This window comes from Camelus bactrianus, chromosome 14, assembly GCF_048773025.1.
Source record: "Camelus bactrianus isolate YW-2024 breed Bactrian camel chromosome 14, ASM4877302v1, whole genome shotgun sequence".
NCBI lineage: Eukaryota > Metazoa > Chordata > Mammalia > Artiodactyla > Camelidae > Camelus > Camelus bactrianus.
In genome coordinates this window covers 47235904-47257790 of record NC_133552.1, presented here as the reverse complement: position 1 = coordinate 47257790, position 21887 = coordinate 47235904, and the positions used below count along the sequence as shown (strand labels likewise).

The 21887-nt window shown below is 34.9% G+C and overlaps 1 protein-coding gene across 24 annotated transcripts in view; it reads left to right on the top strand.

The window, feature by feature from the left end:
* Positions 1-10784, top strand: part of RBM26 (RNA binding motif protein 26) — a 77525-nt gene extending 66741 nt beyond the window's left edge. For 11 of the 24 annotated variants that reach the window (XM_074378400.1, XM_074378399.1, XM_045509142.2 and 8 more), the window contains 3 exons: positions 227-340; positions 1982-3843; positions 7549-10784. In XM_074378400.1, the coding sequence (XP_074234501.1) occupies positions 227-340; positions 1982-2071 (204 nt within the window). In that variant the 3' untranslated portion in view covers positions 2072-3843; positions 7549-10784. Of the gene's footprint in view, positions 1-226; positions 341-1981; positions 3844-4874; positions 4996-7548 lie in introns of all 24 variants that reach the window. The other 13 variants (XM_074378388.1, XM_074378385.1, XM_074378384.1 and 10 more) reach the window with 13 other exon arrangements.
* The last annotated feature ends 11103 nt before the right edge of the window (positions 10785-21887 follow it).

Sequence of the window (21887 nt, the reverse complement as noted above, 5' to 3'; positions counted from 1 at the left end):
ATTTACAGTCACTAGCCTGATTTTAGAAGTAAATAACCATAAAAAGTAAGTTGTAAATTGCAGTAATAAATAGTAAATAGAGAAGTAAATAACCACAAAGCAAAAATAGACAACTGTCTTCACTTGTGCTTAGCTAGTTTAATTTAAATATTAGGTGCTGTAACATTTCCTTTTTTCCTTCAGAAATTATTAATGGTTTATATTCCAATGTTCTTAATTGTTTTAGGCTGCAGTTCATGGAGCTCGTTTCAAAGGGCAGGATCTAAAACTGGCCTGGAATAAACCAATAGCTAATATTTCAGCTGTTGAAACAGAAGAAGTTGAACCTGATGAAGAGGAAGTATGTTTTCCACTTGTTTTTACCCTTAAATGTTAATGTTTTTATATAAAATGTGATTTTTATGACTGTGATTTTAACATAAAGCTTTTATTCCTGAGCCATTTTCCAGGCAGGGGATATCATATAAATGCAGACAACTTTAAATTTTCTGTATTAATGAGAACTGTGGATTGCTAATCCAAAGAGAATATATGAAAATCATATATATATATAATCAGTTTCATTTACTCTAAGAAGACAATAATTATTCATTAGATTTTTATCCACAGGAAATCTTGTAATATTTTGAGTTTTAGAGTATATATCCTACTCAATTGCCTTATTAACATTTCAGGTTTCATTTTAATTCATATCATTTTAGTTCATTAGAATGAATGCCTGCTACATGATAGATATTGTGATAGGCACAAAAATGAATAAGACACGGTCCCTCTCATGAAGGAGCTTATAATCTGGAAAAGAGGGGTGGTGACAGACACATAAGAAACTAATTATTAATAAAAGGCAGACTGATAATGCTGAATAAAGATTTGAACAATATGCTGTGGGAACCCAGAGGAAGGAGTGATTGTTTCTTTCCAGAAGAATCTTGAAGGAGGTGGTGACAGTGAAACTGAACCCTGAGTGATAAAAAAGCTTTTTATAACCCAAGAGCTGGGTCTGGGAATATTGTTGAGAGAGGCATTTTAGACAGAGGTATAGGTGTGGAAGAGTACATTTTTCTTGGGTAACAGCAGTTAGTCTGATGGCTTGAGAGGTGGGAGCATAAAGAACAGTGAAGTGGGAGAGCCCTTTGAAACCAAAAACCTAAAAATAACTGTTTTGTTTAGTCATGAAATAAGCTGTAGGGAAAAGTTGAGTAAGCTAAGAAATTAAGGTAAGGTGGAGAAGCTAAATGATTCCATGTTTTACCTTGGTTAGGTTTTCATAATGGCACTTCATTTTGTTTGAAGAGCATTCAAGGCTGTTATACATATCCATAGTCAAATGCAAGAATAAAAATGTGTATTTTGAAACTCATATACATGATTTGTCATTTTATATTTTAGATTATACCTTTGTCCTTCCATGAGTTTGAATTCAATGGGGAGAAAAGCAGGAGAGCTCCTGGTATTAGGTATTTTGAAAAGTTTGAAAAGTAGTCTGAGAAGCTTTCATGAAGGGAATGGGGAAAAGAATATACTGCTGCAAAAGAAAATGTTTGTTCCATACAGTAGAAAAGAAATACAAATATTGATAGGCTTTTATTCAAGTTATTGGTTGATTTAGTGTCCATGGTAGACAGAGTAAGTTAGAGAAGACTTCATGATGTATTCTTTAAAAAAAAAAAAGGTATTGAGTAGTGTTTCGTAGGTATAGAAGATGGCATACTTGGATAAACAGAAGCAGAAGAAACGGCATGTACAGAGGCTAACTTTGGTATTTCTTTAGGCCTATTTGATGCAAGCAATAGAATAGATAGTACTGAGAAGCCATTGAGTGGATGAGGTTGCTTTTCTCTGTTTCTTAAATGTTCTAGCTATAGAAATACCTTTTGTATTCAACTCTGTTGAGAGTAATCAGTATTTAAAAGTGTCACCTTTTTTCTTTTCTTTTTTCTTTTTTTTTTGGGTAAATTCCTAAATGCATTTTAACCTAAAGTTTCAGGAAGAGTCTTTGGTGGATGACTCATTACTTCAAGATGATGATGAAGAAGAAGAGGACAATGAATCTCGTTCTTGGAGAAGATGATTTGACTGATCATTGATCTGCATATGCTAGAACTCTACCTGTGTTTCATTAGTATTATCTAATGTACTTTTACATATTTGTAAAAACAATTTTTGGTAAAATGTGATGAAGATGGATTTCACAAATAGACAAAAGAGAAGAAAACTACCTTCTGATCCTGTATTTTGAAAGATTGATGTTTGCATTTTATTTCAGTAAACAATTGCTAAAGACATCACACTAGAAACATATGCAATGTTTTTATTACATACTTCTACTGAACATTACAGAATTCTTTGGGTTCTTTGTAATTTAATGAATAGGTCTGAAGACTTAATGACCAATACTTGTTATAACTTAAAGGATTTTGTTTTACTCCAAATAAGGAATGAATTTGCATTTAAAATCTTAATGAATGTTTTCAAAAATGAATAGATAACATAGTACTCTAACTAAAGTCTCCAAGTTATGTATTCATAATATTACATAGTAGTATGCTTAGGCTTTACTATGTATTAGCCTTTTGTTGGACTTGTGTATGTATTTTACCATATGGGTTTTAATGATAACGGTGTATGACTGCTTTGCATTTGAGTCCTTATGCATTCAGATGTTAAAAATAAAGTGGAATGGTCTCTTGAAAAGAAAAGAAAAGAAAAAGCAATGACAAAAAAAAAAAACAAACAAACAAGACAATGTTCCTTGATTTAAAAAAAAAAAAAAAAGAGAAAAAAAAAGTTAAAATAAATAGACCATTCCAGATGGTGATCTGCCCTTCCCCCAATTATCACAAAAGGAGCTATAATCACTAATTTATTCTTAATGATAATGATTACTGGTACCTTTACAATAATGTACAATCCATTGTTTAAAATTTATACCACTTCAATTTGATTTGATCCTATAAGCTTTCAACAGATGTCTTAAAATTTAAAAGCAGGCTGATTAGTTTGGAACCAGACTTCAAGTAGAGCTAACATTTGGTGAATAAGAAAACATCACATTACATTTTGGATGTATGAAAGAAAACTTGACCAATTGAAGATGTATGAATAAAGAAATGTACTATAGATACTACTTTAGGAAAACACTGTTTGGTAAGTGTTCCAGTCTGATATTTTAAGTGTGCATTTCCTATACTTGTGTAAAAATCTTTGACATTTGCAACAATATTGTGATTTTTAAGTGGATTTCTCTGGCAAATGAACACGATCATTGAAAGTTGATACAGCAGTTTCCAGGAAATAAATGCATTCTTTGTAGAATGGAGGGTGGAAGATTACATATTTATCTTTTAAGATTCATCCTTTTGGTTGCCAGTGTTTCTACCCCTCCTGAGATTATAGTAATTATATTAAAAGTCATATGAAAAAATCACTTTCTTCCCATACTGGGGTCCTCACAATCACAAACTGTAATTCCACCGTCACAGTCTTCTGCCAGTGGAGCAACTAGCGGATGCTGTTCTTCTTTTTCTTTTCTTCCCACACGTAGGGTTAAAGTTGTATATATGTTTTGATAGTAATACTGTTTCATAGGAATGTTTTGATTTGAAGTTGGTACATAGTTCTATTTTAAAAATATAGAATCAGCTTTCAAAGTCAAAATAGTGGCTTTACTCAAAATTTCTTTACTTAGATCTATGAAATATTTTTATGTAATCTTGTAATCTCTTGTATGTTGACTGTGTGCTATTCTGATTCATTAGGTAAGTTTGTTTTCTTTTCTTTTTAGTAGTCGTGAAAGATGCCAAATTGGCAGAGGCTCACGTTTCTTCTCTTTACACCAAACAGGTATTATAAAGAAAGAAAATCTTTCAAAGGCCAGTTAAATCTCCATGCTGATTCTTGGCTTTATAATTTGTTTAGTAAATTTTAGCATGATATTTTACAATTATTGTAAAATTTCTTTATAATGTTACTGAAATCACATACTATTTGTTTAAATTCGTAAATAACTAATCACTTTCCCTAGTCTTAAATTCTGTAGTAACCTAAAATTAAAATGTTTTACACCATGTTGCTTTGAATGAATCAGAAGACAAGTATGTTTTGATCAGGTCCTAAAGTATAGGGATTAAATATTAGCAACATTTATTAGATCATAATTATGTTTTTATTATCATTAATATGATTTTAACCATAAATATTACTTAGTATTAAATTGCTATTAGATTTTTTGAATTAATGAGTATGTTTATAAATACTAGTACTCTACATGTACTTTCATGTGTTCTCATTTAAAACTTAAGGTATCCCTTTGAAATACTTGTTAATTCCATTTTACAGATAAGGAAACTTAGGCTAATAAAGATGGAATGACTTGCCCAAAATGACAGCTAGTAAGTGGAAGAACTAGACTTGAATGCAGGCATTTTGATTTCAGTGCCAACTTAAAAAAAAAAAAAATCCTACATTGCTACCTTCTTCCTAATTACTGATTGGGCATGAGATTGTGTTTGCAGTAAATGTGGTAGTTGTTACACAAAATTAGTAGACTTCTTGGTTATTAGTCAGTTCATACCTTTACCCTCCCTTTTAATACAGCACTTTGTTCATCTCTGTTACAGTACTTATGTTGTAATATAATTTATCTGGTTTATATGTCTGTCTTCCCCACTAGATTACAAGCTCCTCTAGGAAGGGGACCATGTCTTATTCATCTTTTTATCTCTAGTGATTATCACAAAGCCTGGCTCATAGTGGGCATTCAGATGTTTGTTGAATGAATTAATGAATGATTGCAATTTAAATCTCCAATAATGGAGTGACAATTACCTCCCTTGTTAATTCTTATCAATTTTCCAAAAAAATCTCTCTTGAAGGTCTTCTCAGTCACTGGGACCGTCTTACTAAACAGTTGATAACAGTTAAGTATTGCACCAGTGGGGTTACAAATACTGATGGAGGAATGCACGTGTAGTTCTAGTGGAATTTCCATATAAAGTAAGCTACTAAAATTTTGGAGTATTAAATGTTGTAGTCCATTTCAGAAGTAAAATAGCCTTTTGGTTTCTATCAGTGTGTAAGAATAGAAATATCAAGAGCCACTAATCTAGTCCATCCCACTAATGTTTTATATCCAAAGATGAGCTAGTGTAGAGTACTGGACAAAGGTTAAGAGATTTAGCTTTCGGTCCCCAGCTCTGTAACTAACTCTCTGGCCTTAGACAAGTCTCTTAACTTATCCAGGGTTGTTTCCTTGTCTGTAAAATGAAAGGGGTTGGACTAGATAATCTCTAAGGTCCCTTTCCCATCTTGATTTTCCCTGGTGTTAGTGTTTGATCTAAAATAATTTAATGTATCTATGCCAGTTTTCCCTACCTGTTGTTGCTGTTGTTTCTATCATCTTATTGGTGGAAACAACTTAAATTTGGTTATGATAATTTGTATAATGTGTCTTGGTACAATTTTGTATATAGAGTTCCTGAATGTTTGCCTTTGCTACACAAATTCCAATTAACCTATAAAGTATAAATTAACTTCTGTACTCACTAGCACTTTCCCTTAGTACTCATAACTTTTCTTTCACTTCTAAATTCAAAGTGTAAAACTCTTATTACAATATGCTACCTAAAACTTGAAACACATTTTTCAAATTCTGCAGTTCTCCTAGCAAGTTCTTTACTTTAGTGCAGATCTGGGCTGCAGTGGGATTAAAAAAAAAAAAGGAATTAAGATGTAGGTAGCTACTTTTTACAGGAAAAATTGAAAGGCAATCATTATTATTGGTTAAAAGATTGATTAGGATTACCTCAAGGGATGGTTGTCATTTTACATATTTCACTCAATATTTTATGTCTCTACTTAAGCAGTGTTGTTTTAAATGTTATTGGATAATTGTAACATTTAAAAAATTAATTTTAGTATTTAACCAGTACCCAAGCATTTAATGAAATCACTTTGCATGAATGGGAGAATTTTTCATAGCTCTTGTTTTATTTTGTTATATGATTGAATGTATCAAACAGTAGTTTACTATGAGGATAAGACTTCACTGTTTTAGCTGATTACCTGCAGAAAGTATGGCTGAGCTTAATTGAAGGAAATTTCTTGTTATTAGGACTTTTATTGGGACTATTTCCAGTCTTATTTGGAACACTAATCATTGGCTGTAAGGGTTACAAAAAGAAAGCAAACAGTTGCTTGTTTGGTATGTTAAAAATATCATTGGATACTTTAGAGTATTATACAAACTTTATCGATCTATATTTTCTTTCTTTTTTCCCGTTACCTATAATGTGAACTAATTATAGAAAATTAGTTTTAGTCCTTCTAGACTTAGAATTTATATAAATATTTATAAGCTTTTTTCCCCTCCCCCTTTAAGAAAATCTTCTAGCCTTTTAAAACAAAAATGCCCTGTGTAAAGTTCTAGCTAGATAGGTTATTTCACTTTTTGGTCTCAGGGCTTTTCTCATTCTTCTGAAACCTTGTACTTAAAAGTACACAGTATTTGTAAGGCAGAAAGAAAACTTCCTTTTCCCAGATGTCAGGAACTGCTTTGTTCTTGTTAACTTCTTGAACTGGCTAGTTGCTCTAAGGTATGTATACAGGCTTTTAGAGGAGAGTAGTTTTGGGGTTTTTTTCTCTCTGTTCATTGTATACCTATGAAATGACAACAGATAATCTTCCAAAATAGCTACCTAAAAGTCCTAAGAAAGAAGAAACCTTGGTGAACATGACTGCCATGCTCAGAAATTTTTAATGAAAACATCATACTAGTTTAGTAGAAAAATTCCTAATTTGGTAAATAACTTTCTTGTAATTTATCTATATTATGTAGTCATTACTTAGTGTAATTGAAAGCACTTTTTTTTATTTTGTATTTTTGTACCAATTTACTATACTTGCTTCTTCTAATCCCTCCCTCCCTCTTACTTTATTTCATCTATTCTCTTATCTTCCAATCATGCAAGTTAGTCTTCCTTTGTATACCAAATACCGTCTCATTTTGATGTGTTCCTTTTTATTTATCTTTGTGGTTAATCATTGTGCTTAGTATTTTATGTCATTTAGTGTGATTAAAAAATGAAATGGTTTTCATATGGAATTTAAGGAGATTATATATACTTCACAATTATTTTGAAATCCTTGGGAAACTTAAGACAATTGTTCTTGGTTTTATTTTTATATATATAGTACCTTGGAATTTGTTCATGATTTCTTAAAATTACTACTTTGCCAACCCACACCTCTATAAAAATTTACTATGTGATCAGTTATGACATTTCCTAACCTAACATTTAGATCATAGCCGTGTTGTGGAGCTGTGATCTTTGTAGCTTAATGTTTCAGTAAAGCATGATGCAGAGGGGTTTTGTTAAATCGTTTTAACCCAAAGGTAATCTTTTGTGAAATTTGTCTGCAACTTTTAATTTAATTCCCATCTCAGATTATAATATAATGTTTAAAAAAGTAGAATCGTTGTATGTACAATTCAAGTTTTAGATTTATTTACTACTTTCAGTTTTTTTTAATAGTCTTCTCTTTTTCCAGCAGAGAGAGATCATCATTGCCTGAATTTAGCTTTGTGACTACAGCAGCAAGACCTGTTCCTGTCCGGAGACGACTGTTAAAATAATATCATCCTATCATTTTATGTTTGCCCTTTATCAGTTTGAGTAGATGTTTACATGTACTATAATTAGCATTTTATCTTTACAGTTCTTCTAGGGTACATCTGAGTCCAGAAGTAAATCTGAGTGTGTGCTTTGTCTGACCTTATTCTTGAATATTTTCTCCCCTTTATAGCCGTTTATTTTTAAACACCTTAAGAAGGAAAAAAACCCCCCAAACTTCTTGGTTTCCTAACATGAGATAAGTTTTCAGTCTCAGCCAAGTTGACATTGTGTCTAGGAAATATATAAAGCCATGATACTGTGTTCATTAGCATGAACAATTTAAAATGATGAAAAATGATTAAAAAGTTAAACCTGGGTTTGGCTTTAATTTTTCTGGGTTTTAGGATACATTTCTGGGGTTAGGATAGTCACTTAAAATAATTTTGAACAAATGGTAAAATACTTCTTTCACATGGTGATAACTTGTTTCTTCTAAATATATTTTCTGAAGTCATTGCCAAGGCCACTTACCCAAATAATTTTTTTTTCAAATTCTGAACACTTCAGAACCAACAAGGAGAATAATTTTCTTTCTTTTCAAGTTGTACAGGATGATCTGTGGATTATAAATATTGAGAAATATCTATTAAATGTCTAATTTACTCAGTTTTTCCTTATTTTCCTCACTTGCAACCAGGACATCAAAGACAATCTTAAAAGCAAGGGAAATAGTGTTGTGTGTCTAACTTGTTAAAGACCATACTTTTCCTGTCTTAAAAGGTTTATGCCCATACTTATAAGCAATATGGCTTGGAATTATTTATGAAGAATGTGATTAAATCTTACTCTTAAGTATTATTCATCCAAAATGCCCTCTTTATAATGGGCACCATAAAGTTTTCAGAAAATTAATTTCTTGGTATTCCTTTGTAGGTTATGTTAATGTTAATGAACATTTGTGAAATCAGAAGTTACACTTGATAGCAACTCTTTATTTTAAAAAGTCCAAATTATACCTGATTCTATTCACCCTTGTTGCTTTTTTTTTTTAGTTCCATTCAGCCATGCTCATATTGTCACCTTTTTGTGCAAAGTTGACTATTCTGGAAGCACTTTTTCTTAAGTATGCATTGCATTTGTCTTCATGAAGAAAAGAATGAACACATCAAACATAATGTAAACTATTTTGATCCACATTAGTTGGAGACAATATGGTTAATGTAGGCTTGGTTTAAAGGAAAAGTACAAATTTTGGAAGATCTTAACATAAATATGACCTACAAGGCATTCTAAAATTAGACTTTTGTTTTAGTTCACATTTACGGATTAATGTATAGTTGAAGGAAGATCATAAATATTTTCCCAGATTAGTTCAGGGGATTTTGGGGGGGGGGGGTTGTTTATTTTTCCAAGGAAAGAATCTCTGCTCATGTAATAGAATAGTTCTAACCTGCTAGGTTAAAAACCCAAAGAACATTGTCTGAAGAGACCATACTAGCTGTTGACAGTTTTGGTTGGTTAATAGATGTGGATCACATACCACTACTTTTAAGTTTACTCTGTCATCTTCCACCCCACACACACTTTTAAATTCAAAACAAAATAGAGCAAAACAAAATTGAAGGTGCCATTGGGAATCAGAAGTTGATTGAGATGATTTGATTCTCATTAAGATCATTGCACTTTTTGAAAATTGCTGAGAGATCTAGTAGGACAGTTACCTATTTAAATTCTCATGTTGATTAAGAATTTTCATTATTTCGTTTTCCTAAAGAGGATTCTCATAGAACTATGTGTAGATTAGTGTACAGAATCACTTGTGTAATTGAATGGAGCAGCTTACCTCTGCATGATTGCATTATGGAAGTCTTTTTTTATATCTTTATATTTTTCAATATATTTAGATTTTACACTATTAGCTGCCCTGGTCATGCTATATTTGGTTTTTTAATAGAGTTTATAAATATTTGTGCTCAAAATACAGATCAATTGAATATTTTTGGTCTTGTTTACAAGATTAATAATACTTTAAAGTGATGCAGCCCCTCAAGTGTCTTCGGAAAAAGTCATTGGTGCTACACAACCTTTCAATATCATTTTGGAACCTGTTACCTAACTTTGCTAGGCTTCAATCTATGATTGCTTGTGATTTATTCTAATCTAGCAGCATAATTATAAAAGTGAGGCAGGTAAAGAGCCCAGCCCGTTAGAAACACCCCATAATTTAAAGATACGATGCAGAATGACAGTATACTAATTTGTGCCCAGACTCCCAAAAAAGAAAATGGTTTCTTCAGATTGTCATTAGGTCTTTTGAGAAGAGGAATGGTGTTAATCTGGCTAGAATGAAAAAATGATACATTCAGCATGGCTCAGTTTCCCCACATTTCAAATGGAAAACTTCCCTATTCCTAAAATATGGTGTAATCCTGCTTTGCTTTAAATTCGCATCTGTCTTTTACTCAACAGGAGGCAGGGTAATTCTTAAATATTTATAGAGCATTTGATGAGTTGTAAAGAGATGTATTATTTACATTGTACTAGTTTTGTGTTGATGTGCAGATTGTTTTCTACATCTGCAGGAGTTCATTCCAGCACCTTAGTGAATGTTCTTAAGATACAGTTTTTAAGTATCAGCAAAGCATTCATAGATGTTTACTTTTGATTCTCAGAGTCCTGAACCTGTTTTGGGTATAATATTACTTCAGAACATGTCTGGCACAAGATTTCCTTTAATAAGTGATTTGGTTTCACTCAATTTCTGTGGATTGTTGAACCTAAAAACACCAAAGGAGTCCTTTCTTTGTCTGGAGACTGGATTGTTCCAGTTTTTAATACCTGTGCCCATAAGTATCCCATTTCACGAATGTGTGTTGGCATGGGGGAAAAATTCCCTGCTCTTTGAGTGGAGCAAAAGTAATTGGTTAAGCTGTAGCAGCTTTTTTTGTTTATTTTTTAAAGTGATAATAAAACTTGAACTGAAAATGGTAAAACTTGAACCAGAAAACTACTCTTGTATGCTTAGAATGTTTATAGTATTACGTGTTTATGTGGGGTTGTCAACATTTTTATTATTTATAGTTGAATTATGTTTTGTTTGTTAAATATCCATAATGTTTATTATTTTTATATTTAAAAAATTTTTTAAATAAAGTAGTCTTACTAAAAGCAGTTGTTAACTTTTTAAAATTGTCCTGCATTTTGCATCAATTATATTAATATAGAATAGAAAGGAAAATTTGCAGCCCTCGAGCATTACACAATTGAAAATTCTGAAAATGTTTATATGAAGAAATGGCTCCATGTTGCCTCTTCCCCTCTTTACCTCTATTCTCACTTTAAATTGTTCTAAGTCACCTTTGGTACCAAAGTTTTCTTGGCCTAATGATTCCTTTTCCCACACATAAACAAATTCCTGCATATCCTTTTTCTCCCTAATTCCTGCCTCTTTACTGCTGGGAATTTTGTCTTTGTTTCCTTTGGGGACCAAAAAATTTCTCCTTATCATGAGGGATAAGTATAAAAATATTACTGTGCTGTCAAAGAAGGACTGCCATAGATTCTGAAGTGAAATTAGAGACATATAGCACTTACTCCTGTCAACCTCCAGAGCCACTGAAAATTTTCAGAACGTCTACGTAATTTTCAGTTTTCATCTGAACATTTCTTCTGATCTAATTTGATATGCTTTTCCAGCATTCAGCATGTTCATTTCATATTTTATTTTATTGAATGATAAATATTGCAGTATTTGTTCTTTTGTTCTTTTATTGCAGATATTCCTTCTGTCATCTGTAACATGGGTTAAATAAGCTTGGTAATAGCCTGTCTTCCACTTGTGATACTGCTGCTACAAGAAGATACATTATCATCTCAAAGTGTATAAATCTTGATGAAAATCTAGTTAAAGAGATCTGGTTAGGAAATAGTAGAAGACTGACTTGAAATAATAGAGGACTTTGGTTAATAAATAATGATACCCTCGGTAAAACTATGAAAAATAATTACATATTTTATATCTGTATATAGCCAGTCCCTGTGGAGTATTTGCAGAATGAGCATGTTGTCAACCTTCACTTAACCCAGGAAATATTTCTGTATGAAGTATGAGTGGATTTGGTCTTCTTTAATCCTTTAGAAAATCCCATATAATCTATGTTATTGTCAAAAAACTAGAAATTCAAAATAAAAAGACGAGGTAGGATGATAGAAAGCCTGACATCTACAAATGATGAATAGGCATTTTTAAATAGGATTACATGATGTATACTGTTTTGTAGTCTTCATTTATGATAGCAGGTTTACACCATTTTTAGAGACCCTGCACTTGTAGATGAATCATGGTGTATTGATTCTTCTCATTTGGGGCACTTAGAATTTTTCCATTTTTATTTTCATATAAATGATACCATACCCTTGAGCATCTTTGATCATTTCTTCAAGATACAGTCTCAGAACTGCTGGGTCAAAGTACGCTTATTAAAATGATACATTTTGAGTTTGATCTTTTATAAAGCATATATGTATTAATACCTAGGTACTTTGGTAATTTAGCTGTTGAAGAACAGCATACGTTCACTTTTCTTTGCAAATGTGTTAGAATTTATTCTATGTTCATTTTATAACAAACCAAGTTATGCCTAACACAGTAGTCAAGCTCCGATGCAGTAGTGGCACTTACTATTTTGCGTTGTGTTTCGCTGCCAGGACTTTGTATACATACCACAGCAAGTTCTCTCCTTGGAGCTGCAGACTTTTATACTTTTGTTAATGGCATTTTATAAATTTCCAAGAACTTCAGTAGTCTTGCAACTAATCTGTATTGAATGGTAGGGCAAATAATCTTTACCTTTATTAAATAAGAAAATAAATGACAGAATAAGGACTGGAATTCCCATGTCTTAATACCATATCCACTATAAGAACAAAGAGGTACCAAATAATTTACAGCAACAAAAAAAAACTCCCCATATTTTTCATCTCAACTCTCCAAACTGCTTTTTTTCCAGAAAAATCTTATTTATTTTCCCCATGAAGTTTATGAACATTTGTTACTGAAGTACACAAAGCATGAAATAGACTATGAAAGAAGAAAATTACATAGAAATAGAAGATAGTGGTCCACTAAATTTTCCTTATATGTCATGAACAGAAAAGGGCACTTTTGAAGTGAGACTTCATTTTACTGGGAAGAATAAGATTCCTTGCAAACCATGAACATTTTCCTGAGCTATCAATGGTTGTGTTTTATCTAATATTTAATACATAATATTCTATGACAATTACAGTATTTAAGGACTGACGGTATTATGGCAAAGTTGTGAGAGTTTTTCACTTTTTGTAAATCTAAAATGTGTATTATTGAAGTATTATGCAAGAATACGCTTTGTATTCAGTTCTGTGAGAATCATTCTGATTATCTGAAATACAACATGCAGTGCATTTGTGTTGAAAATTTTGAATTTAGGACATGGAGTTAGTGAAAAGACCAAATTTCATAATTCTTATTCAAGGAGGGTAAAGTACAGATTACACACACAAAAAGTAAGCCTTTAAAGTCTTTCACGTTTTGAAACATTTTCAACGTTAGAATGTTACTTGTCCAAAGCATCTCGTTTAAATTAAAAGTTTTAGGGACATTACCAACCTACTTTTTAAAAAAGTAGCATCTATGATTTAAGACTTCATGGACATCCTGTGTGTTTTATTAGAAGTCAGGGTTAGGAAGAAATACTCAGAAATTATAGATGTCTGCAGGTTAGGAGTTAGAAGTGGATATCTTTCATGTTTGTACCAGATTTACTACAGTATTTGTTTAGTTTTTTTTTTTTGTGATAAGTAACTCATGGATAATATGATGCCAGTTTTACATTTTTTTTCTTATCAAGTTAATATTCAGAGTTAACAGATTAAAGAATGATAAAGAGGAAGATCTCTGACACTTAGCAGTTGTGGTGTCTGAATGAGGTAAGAAATAAATACCAAACAGGTAACTCCTGAACAAAGTACTGTGTACTGAGCTGATTTTAGTCGTAACAGCCCTCATACATGTCATATTTATAATACTAAATGGATGAAAACTGCATATTAAAAATTAATACATGTCCTAGCCATTTTTTGACCAACCTAAAGGAGTAGGTTTTTAAAGTTTTGTCAAGGTCTCCAGTGGAAAAGCGAGAACCCCCAGATTGGGAGTGCTCACGAAAGAATAGAGCCATCTAAGGTGCTGAGGATGGGAACAGGAGGATGGGTTACGTATCTAGTCCTGCATTTGTGAAACTTCGGATTGAAAGCCTGGAAGGAAGTAGTCCATTTTTTAATTTTTATTTTTGTTTTTTTCTCTTCAACTGATAAGCTTTGTGGAGCAAAATTTCGTAGAAAAACATGCATCCAAGAGCACAGCACATCTCTGCAAGGTCCCTCTTGTGTTCCCCATGCGGAAGCACTCAAGGTAGACACAATGATAGCAACCTGAGTGAGTTCCAGTGTCCCTGCCAAAAAAGAACCTGTTTATCTGCCACAAGAGCGCCTCAGCGTAACTTACCACATAAAGCCATAAGCCACACCATTCAGACCTAATGTCCAGATTCAGTGTCCCAGGATTTTTGCTGTACTATGTATGCAGCCTACCAGTGATTGCTCTTGTCCACTTGGACCTGGAAACTTTCCAAATGTGAACACTTAGGAATTCCTGTGTGCAATTCTAACTATGACTTACCACAAACCACATACATACAAATATCAATTGCATTTCTATATACCAGCTTTGAACAGTTGGAAGCTGAGATTAAACATACAATGCCAAATATAGTCACAGAAAAAAATGATATACTTAGGTGTAAATCTCACAGTCTACAGGACTTGTATGCTGGAAAGTGCAAAATGCTGATTAAAAAAATCAGATCTAAGTAACTAGACACATTCATGGGTCAGAAAACCCAGTGTTATAAATGTGTCAATTCTCCCCAGATTGATATACAGGTTTGACATAATACCAAAATCAGTTAAGATTTTTTTTTTTTTTTTGTGGATACTTGTATCTTCCTAAAATTTATATGGAAAGGTGAAAGAACTAGAATAAGAATTTTTTTTAAAGAATAAAGACAAATCAGTCTATCCAATGTCAAAATTTACTTCATAGCTACAGTAATCAAGACTGTTGATGGGAAGGACAGACACAGATCATTGGAACAGCATAGGGATCTCAGACGTAGACCACATGAGTATGCCCAACTGATTTTTAACAAAGTGCAAAAGTAATCGAATGGAGGAAATACAGACTTTTCAACAAATTATCCTGGAGCAATTGGAGGCCCATTGGCAAAAATTTTTTAAATGAACCCTGACTTAAATGTCACACCTTAATTCAAAATGGATCATGGGCTTAAATGTGACTATATACGACTTTCAGGAAAGGGGGAGGGGTGTGTGGAATCTTTGGGACCTAGGGCTAGGCAAAAAAATTCTTAAGGCTTGATACCCAAAGTTTAACCCATAAAAGCATGATAGATTGGACTTCATCAAAATTTAAAACTTTTACTCTGTGAAAGAATCTGTTAAAAGGACATAAAGGAACGCTGCAAAGTGGAAGGAGATACTTGCAAACCACATTTCTAGTATGTGCCAGGACTGGTGTCAAGATTATATAAATAACTCAGCTCAACAATAAAAAAGCAAACAATCTGATTAGAACGTAGGCAAAAGACTCAGAGACATTTCCCTGAAGAGGACTTTCAGGTGGCAAATAAGCACATAAGAAAATATTCAGCATTCTTTGCCATAAGGGCAATGGAAATTAAAACCACAATGTGGTATCACTACATACTTCTCAGAATGGCCAAAGGAAAACGTGACAACACTAAATGCTGTCAAGTGTGCAGAGAAACTGGATCACAAATACGTTGCTGGTGGCAATTATACAGCCACTCTGGAAAACTGTGGCAGTTTATTATTAAATAGCTAAACATGCAACTATCATATGAACAAGCAGTTATAGTCCTGGGCATTTACCTCATTTTCACACAAATACCTGAACACACATTTTCCTAAAAGCTTTATTCATAATTGTAAAAAAAACTGGCAGCAATCATATTATGGATGAATCATTGATGATATACCCATTCCATGAAAATACTGCTCAGCAGTGTAAAAAGGAACTACTGATACATGCCACTCCTGGATGAATCCCCAGAGAGTATGCAGAGTGAAATAAGCTGCCCCAAGAGACAACTATGTGATCCCATTTATATAACATTCTTGAAAAGACCAAATTATAGAGACGCGGAACAGATTAACAGTTGCCAGAGGTTACAGAGATGGTGGAGGTGGGAAGGAAATGGGTGTGATTATAAATGGGCAACATGAGGGGTCCTTATGGTGATAGAAATGTTCTGTATCTTGACTGTCAATGTTAGTATGCCAGTTGAGATAACTGTACTATGGTTTTGCATGATGTTACCATTGGTTTAGGGGAAGTTTGGTAAAGAGTAATGGGATCTTTCTCCATTATTTCTCACAACTGCATATGAATTTTAATTATCTCAAAAGTTTAATTTGAAAAAAGTAAAGGCAGAGTAACACCTAGTCCCATTTTAGGGTGCAATCGGGAGAAATGTCTTGGCTGTATTCTCCTCATAAAGAAAGAGGTCTTGAGAGCACATATTTGAGATATATAAAAGGAGTAAATTGAGTTCGCACACATGAGAATTTTTGGAATTACTACAGACTTATTTCTCCCATTGGTTACACTACAACCAGTGTCGGAAAATGAAGTAGCCCTATATGTATGTTGACTCTTTTAATTCTTCCCATCAGCATTGCTGCCTGAAAGGGACTTCAGCCTGGGAAATGGCAGAGCTCACCTACCTATGAAAGGGTGGGTGAGGATTAAAATGACCGATGCTTACCTCGTTCTTCCTGCTCTTTACCATAGCTCAGGAGTGCTGAATCATCCAAAAGGGGAAGGAAACAGAGAACAAAAGCAAAACTATAAATTAAATGCCCTAAAGGAAAGGAACAGAGTTTTATGAAACTATAAAGCAAATGGACCTGACTTAGGATGTCAGGAGAGTCTTCCCCAAAAAAGTGATCTTTCATTTGAGATCTGAGAGATGAGCAGGAGTTTACTGTGGGGGAGTATATATCCTCGAGGGAATGAACAGTTTTGTGCAAAAGTACTATAAAGGGATCAAATATGGTGCATTAAAAAAAAAATCAGAGAAGCCCAGAGTGGCTATAATGCAGAGATACACAACTTGAGAATTTAAATAATACAGAAATCTGAATTTAATCTATGGGTGAAGATGAAATTCCTAGAGATCAAGTACAGAGTGAGGAACTCTACTTTTAACCCAGATAATGTAGCTAGATTCTGCAAACGGAGAATTAGCAGGGGCAGCCACTGAGATAGAAAGAAAACTAGGAAGGGGAGATATAGAGGACAAATGAAAACAAACAAAAACCCCCAAACTTTGTTTTAGGAATAAGGAAGTGATAAACAGTTTCAGACATTGCAAAGTAAAGTAAGATGAAATGTGAAAATGTCCATTGGATTTTAGGAAAAGGAAGTCATTGATAACCCTGGAACGTCTTTTTGTCTTTTGTGTGTGTGTGTGTGTGTGTGTGCTTATTTGTCTTTTATTGACAGATATTGGAGACAAAATGGCTAGGCTAAGGAGTAAAAGGAGGGTAGGGCTATGGAGACAGAGTATAGACAGGTTTTTTGAGGATATTTTTAAGGATGGAAGAGATAGGTTAGTAGTTTGCAAGGCACATGGGGTAAAGGGATGCCAGAGACTTAAAAAGTTTAGGTCTCTACAGAAAGGAGTCCCAGTAAGAAGAGCAGACAATGACGATAGTTTCAGGTGCCCCAAAAGATGGGATGAGAAAAGGTCCAGAGCACAGTTAGAAGGACTGCCCTTAGGTAGTAATAGAGACAACTGGAGGCAAGGAGAGAAAGAAAATTTCAAATTTGATTTTAGATTTGGTACTGAAACTAAGAGTTCCCATCAAATGACTTCAGGTTTCTTTGCAACCAGTAGGAATGTCATTTTCTGCAAAGCTCCCACCTGTGTAACTGCAGAATACCATCCTCCTTTTACCATCTTTCCCAGTCATACCTGAGACTCTCATCTGAAGTATCTAGTCTTGACTATTCCCTTCACATTCTTCCTTACCATAATCATCTTGCCCCTTCACCACAGCCTCTACTGCCAGTGGCCGCTGTTAAAATGCTGGAAACCCTGACAGTGTTCCTCTCCCCTTCCCAGGACGACAAAGCTGCGCTGTGCTATGAGAAAGTCAGTGACCCTTCTCCAACTCTGTTGATCTTTGTTCCTGGGATCCACTGCATAGCCTCTGCTCAGAGCCTGTCTTTTTTGAACACAGCTCCTTTTATATCCTGCCCCAAACCTCTCAAGCCAGTGGGTAAACAAACATCTTACTATCCCACCATCCTTTTCTGCTCTATCTACTCTCTTTCTTGATATTTAGGGGAAAAAAATCATTTCCATAAGTATTAATTAATGAAAATAACTACTCGGAGGAATGACAAAGGGCATGAAATTAGCATTATTATTAGAATGTAAAGGGTTTTTAAGGAGATTAGAAGCTGGGATATAAGGATTCTGAAAAGAAACAAAGTTCAGAGCATGGTAAGAACTTTGGACATCATCCTGAGGTGCTGGGGAGGCCACTGAGGGCTTTGGAAGTTTCGAAGAAAGAAGGGAATGGAATGGAAGGAAGACAGGGATGCAGGTAGGGGAGTGTTAAATGATTATATTTGCAGCTTTGAAAGATCATTTTTGCAATGATGAGGAGGATGGAAGCATAACTGAGCATAACATGGGCAGAGATTGCAGGTTTCTGGGCTAAGCAGCAAACCTGATGATTGTGTCATACCCTGAGATAGGGCATGTGGGGTTGGGAGCAAATTTATAAAACAAGAAAAGGAGTTGAATTAATTTCTGACATGTTGAGCCTCAGGGCCTTGTGAGATATCAAAATGGAAATATCCTGTGGGCAGATGTCTGCTCTCTGAAGCCCAGGAGAGAAGAATGGGATGTAGATCCAGGTCTGGAAATCATAGATATGAATGAGATTCCCCAGTGAGGATATGTAGCATGCAAACAGGGATGATGAAGGATGGTGAACTCCAACATTTGCAAGGACCAGAGGAGGTGGTAACCATGAAGTAGATGAAACACTTGCTAGAAGAAAACAAGACCTAACTGAGGTGGTGTCACAAAAGCCAATGAAGGAGACAAGTTCACAAATGGGGGCTTGATTAAATAAGAAGTCAAGTGAGGTCAAGATGGATTTGCCAGCTCATAAGTTCACATGTAAGTTAATGGAAGGAAAAGACATACTGATGTGAAATGAAGAGGAGCTGGGATGTTAGATGGAGACAATGTAGAAAACTCAAAGTGGAAGGCAAAATTTAGTGTGGTAGCTTGAAGACTGCTGGATAAAGACAGGTGGTGATTTTGTTTGTTTGTTTGTTTTTAAGAATAGTAGACATGTGAGGATGTTTTATAGAGTGAGGGAAAAGAATCAGTGGGAAGGAGGAGATTAAGAATGTAAGGAAATTTTAAAACTATTGTTAAGACAATTATTTGTTAAGACTAAAAAGTCTCAGAGTACACCATGGACAGGAATGACAGAGGAGCTGTGAGAACAGTGGTGAGAGTATGTGAAAACGTGGTCACCACAGCCCAAGTGCGATATGGCAGATGGAAATGCATGAAGATAGCAAAATTCTGTATTTCAAAGCAGGTTTGACAGTTATTTTGGTTATTAGTGAGGCTGGTGTCAGATGCTAGGGGATGCTGATTGTCATTTGCAGCCAATCCCTACAAATTTTAACATAACTAGAATGTTAATGATTGCCTCATTACAAAGTCTAAGTATCTGGCTCCTAATAAGCATTTGAAATATTTGTAAAAATAAATGGATCAGGCTGCTCTGAATTTTTCTGGGAAAAGGGGGAAGGGAAATTATGAACAATAAAGGTGTAGGAAGGGGTATTGAGGAGAGGGAGAATCTTAGGGAAGAAAGATGAAATAGCAAAGCCTGGCACCAGAATGAAAAACACCCTGTGCAAGAAAAAAATGTTTGTCTATGCTTGCCATGAATAAAAGACAGAAAATTTGGGTTTTTTCTTTTCTTGTGGTTTTGTTGTTGTTGTTGGGATTTTTTGTTGTTGTTGTTTTGTTTCTTTGTTCTGAACTATTCATTTCTTTCAAACTATATCCTGATGCCTGAAGTACTGAAAGTCTTCCCAGGGCGGGAGTTGGTGCTTTTGGGTCCTGACACTGCTTCCTGAAAACAAGCAGCATAAGGTAGCTAGAACAGAGACGAAGAAACTGGGTTTAGTCATTGTGCGACCTCGAGCTAACTAACGGCTTAGAGTGTAAATCTGTCTCATCATATGTAAAGTGGAGCTAAAAATAGCACCTTTCCCACTGAACTATTGAGAAAATCAGACGAAACTACATAAATATTTATCTGGGACATGATAATGACTCGATGGATTAGTAATGATTTATAAAGTCTCAGGGCATGGAAAACACCACCTATGAGCTCCTTGTGTTGAGGAAAGGGGAAAACCCAGAGGGTCACAGTGAGACCGGATGCAGGGTGGTTCTACCGTTCACTCCCAGGGCCTCCTCGTCTGGGAAGGTGAATGGCATTTATCCTCTGATCTGGTTCAGTTTCGTTGCAGGAAATGCTGTGAGAAGTCTCAGTATTTCCCCTGTTTCACTCCAATGGCTTCTAAATACTTTGGAGCCCTAACCTAAAGAGGCACGGAGCCTGTGGAATAGTGATCGCTGAGCTTTTTGTCTTGCAAAGGGCTCAGGCCGCTTCCAGACCCCTCTGTGAGCGAGCTCTGTTTCTTGGGAGAAGGCTGGCTTGAGAGGTGTATGTGGCTAGGAATTCCAAAATTATTCAAGGTTGAAGCCACTCTGTGCCTCTTTTTCCATAGCGAATCAGCCTTCTCTGTTTCTTCTCCATTCTGCTCTGTGTTCTAAAGCATACATTTTTTTTTGGAGGAGGGGGGATTCTAATTGGCTAAATGCATACTGTTGTTCTGTATTAATCAGCTATTGCCAGAGTGAGAGAGAAAGACTGAGAGACAGGTGTGTAATGAAACATCCTCCAATCCAGTGGCTTAGACTAAGCCTTCATTCTCCTGCATGTCTGCAGGTTGATGGTGATTCAGCTGATCTGGAACTGGGGTCCACTGGGAAGATTTGCTCCAGGCTGTGGGTTGGCTTCAGGTCAGTTCCGCTGGGGCCTAGGCTGAAGGAGGAGCAGCTTTCTGGGCATTTTCTTCTCATGGCAAATAATCAAACAAGTCATGTCTCTTGAGACTTCAGTCTGACAGTTGCCACGTCCATCTGTATTTCATTAGCTCAAACCAGTCGCTTGGCTAAGCCACCAGTATGGCAGTAAGTATCCTCTTCTTGTTCTAATGAAACAATGTCCATGGGTAAGGGCATGGATTTGGAATTCTAAAACAGGGAGCTGTGAAGAATTAACACTGATTCAACCTCTGTGCCAGGCAACTATGATCTATGTGTGCATCAGGTGCCCACTCTCATCTCGTCATCGGCTGCACTTATGCAAAAGTTGCTGAGTAGAGCAGCCCATGGTGAGAAATGGGTCAATGGGCCCAACTCACCATGACTCACCTACCTAGTGTGTGAATGCCAGGGAAGGTGTAAACAGCATGAGGAAATAGAAAATAGAAGGGCCCCTCATTGTTCGTAACATTTTACCATGAATTTTTTTTTTTTTTAAAGTCAAGTCTGTTTGGAAGTACATTTGTTGAAACAGATGACGAGTTATGATTCAAAAGGAATGAAGTTTTGAACCCCCAAATAGTTGAGTCATCACAAATAACTATTAGTAGTCCTTGCTTTAGACCATTTGGATGTGCAAGAATTTCAGTTACAAGTTAAATAACACCGGTCTCCAAACGGCATGCTTCAAAATCAGTCACCACCGTATATTAACTCCGATTCATTGCATAAAGTACAAACCTCACCGTTAGCTCTTCCATCTACACATCACTGTGTAGAGAAGATGTGCGTCACGACCAGAGGACAATCAGGTTGCTTCTTTCAAAATCTGTCGCTTATCCAGTTCACGCACATATAGCAAAACATAGTTGTGTTGCCTTCTTGTCTCCCAGTGATAGACTCGGGTAACAGTTTACAAAGATGGATAATGAAGTGTTTAGATACAACAGCTTTAAAGTGATGGAGAGGGTTG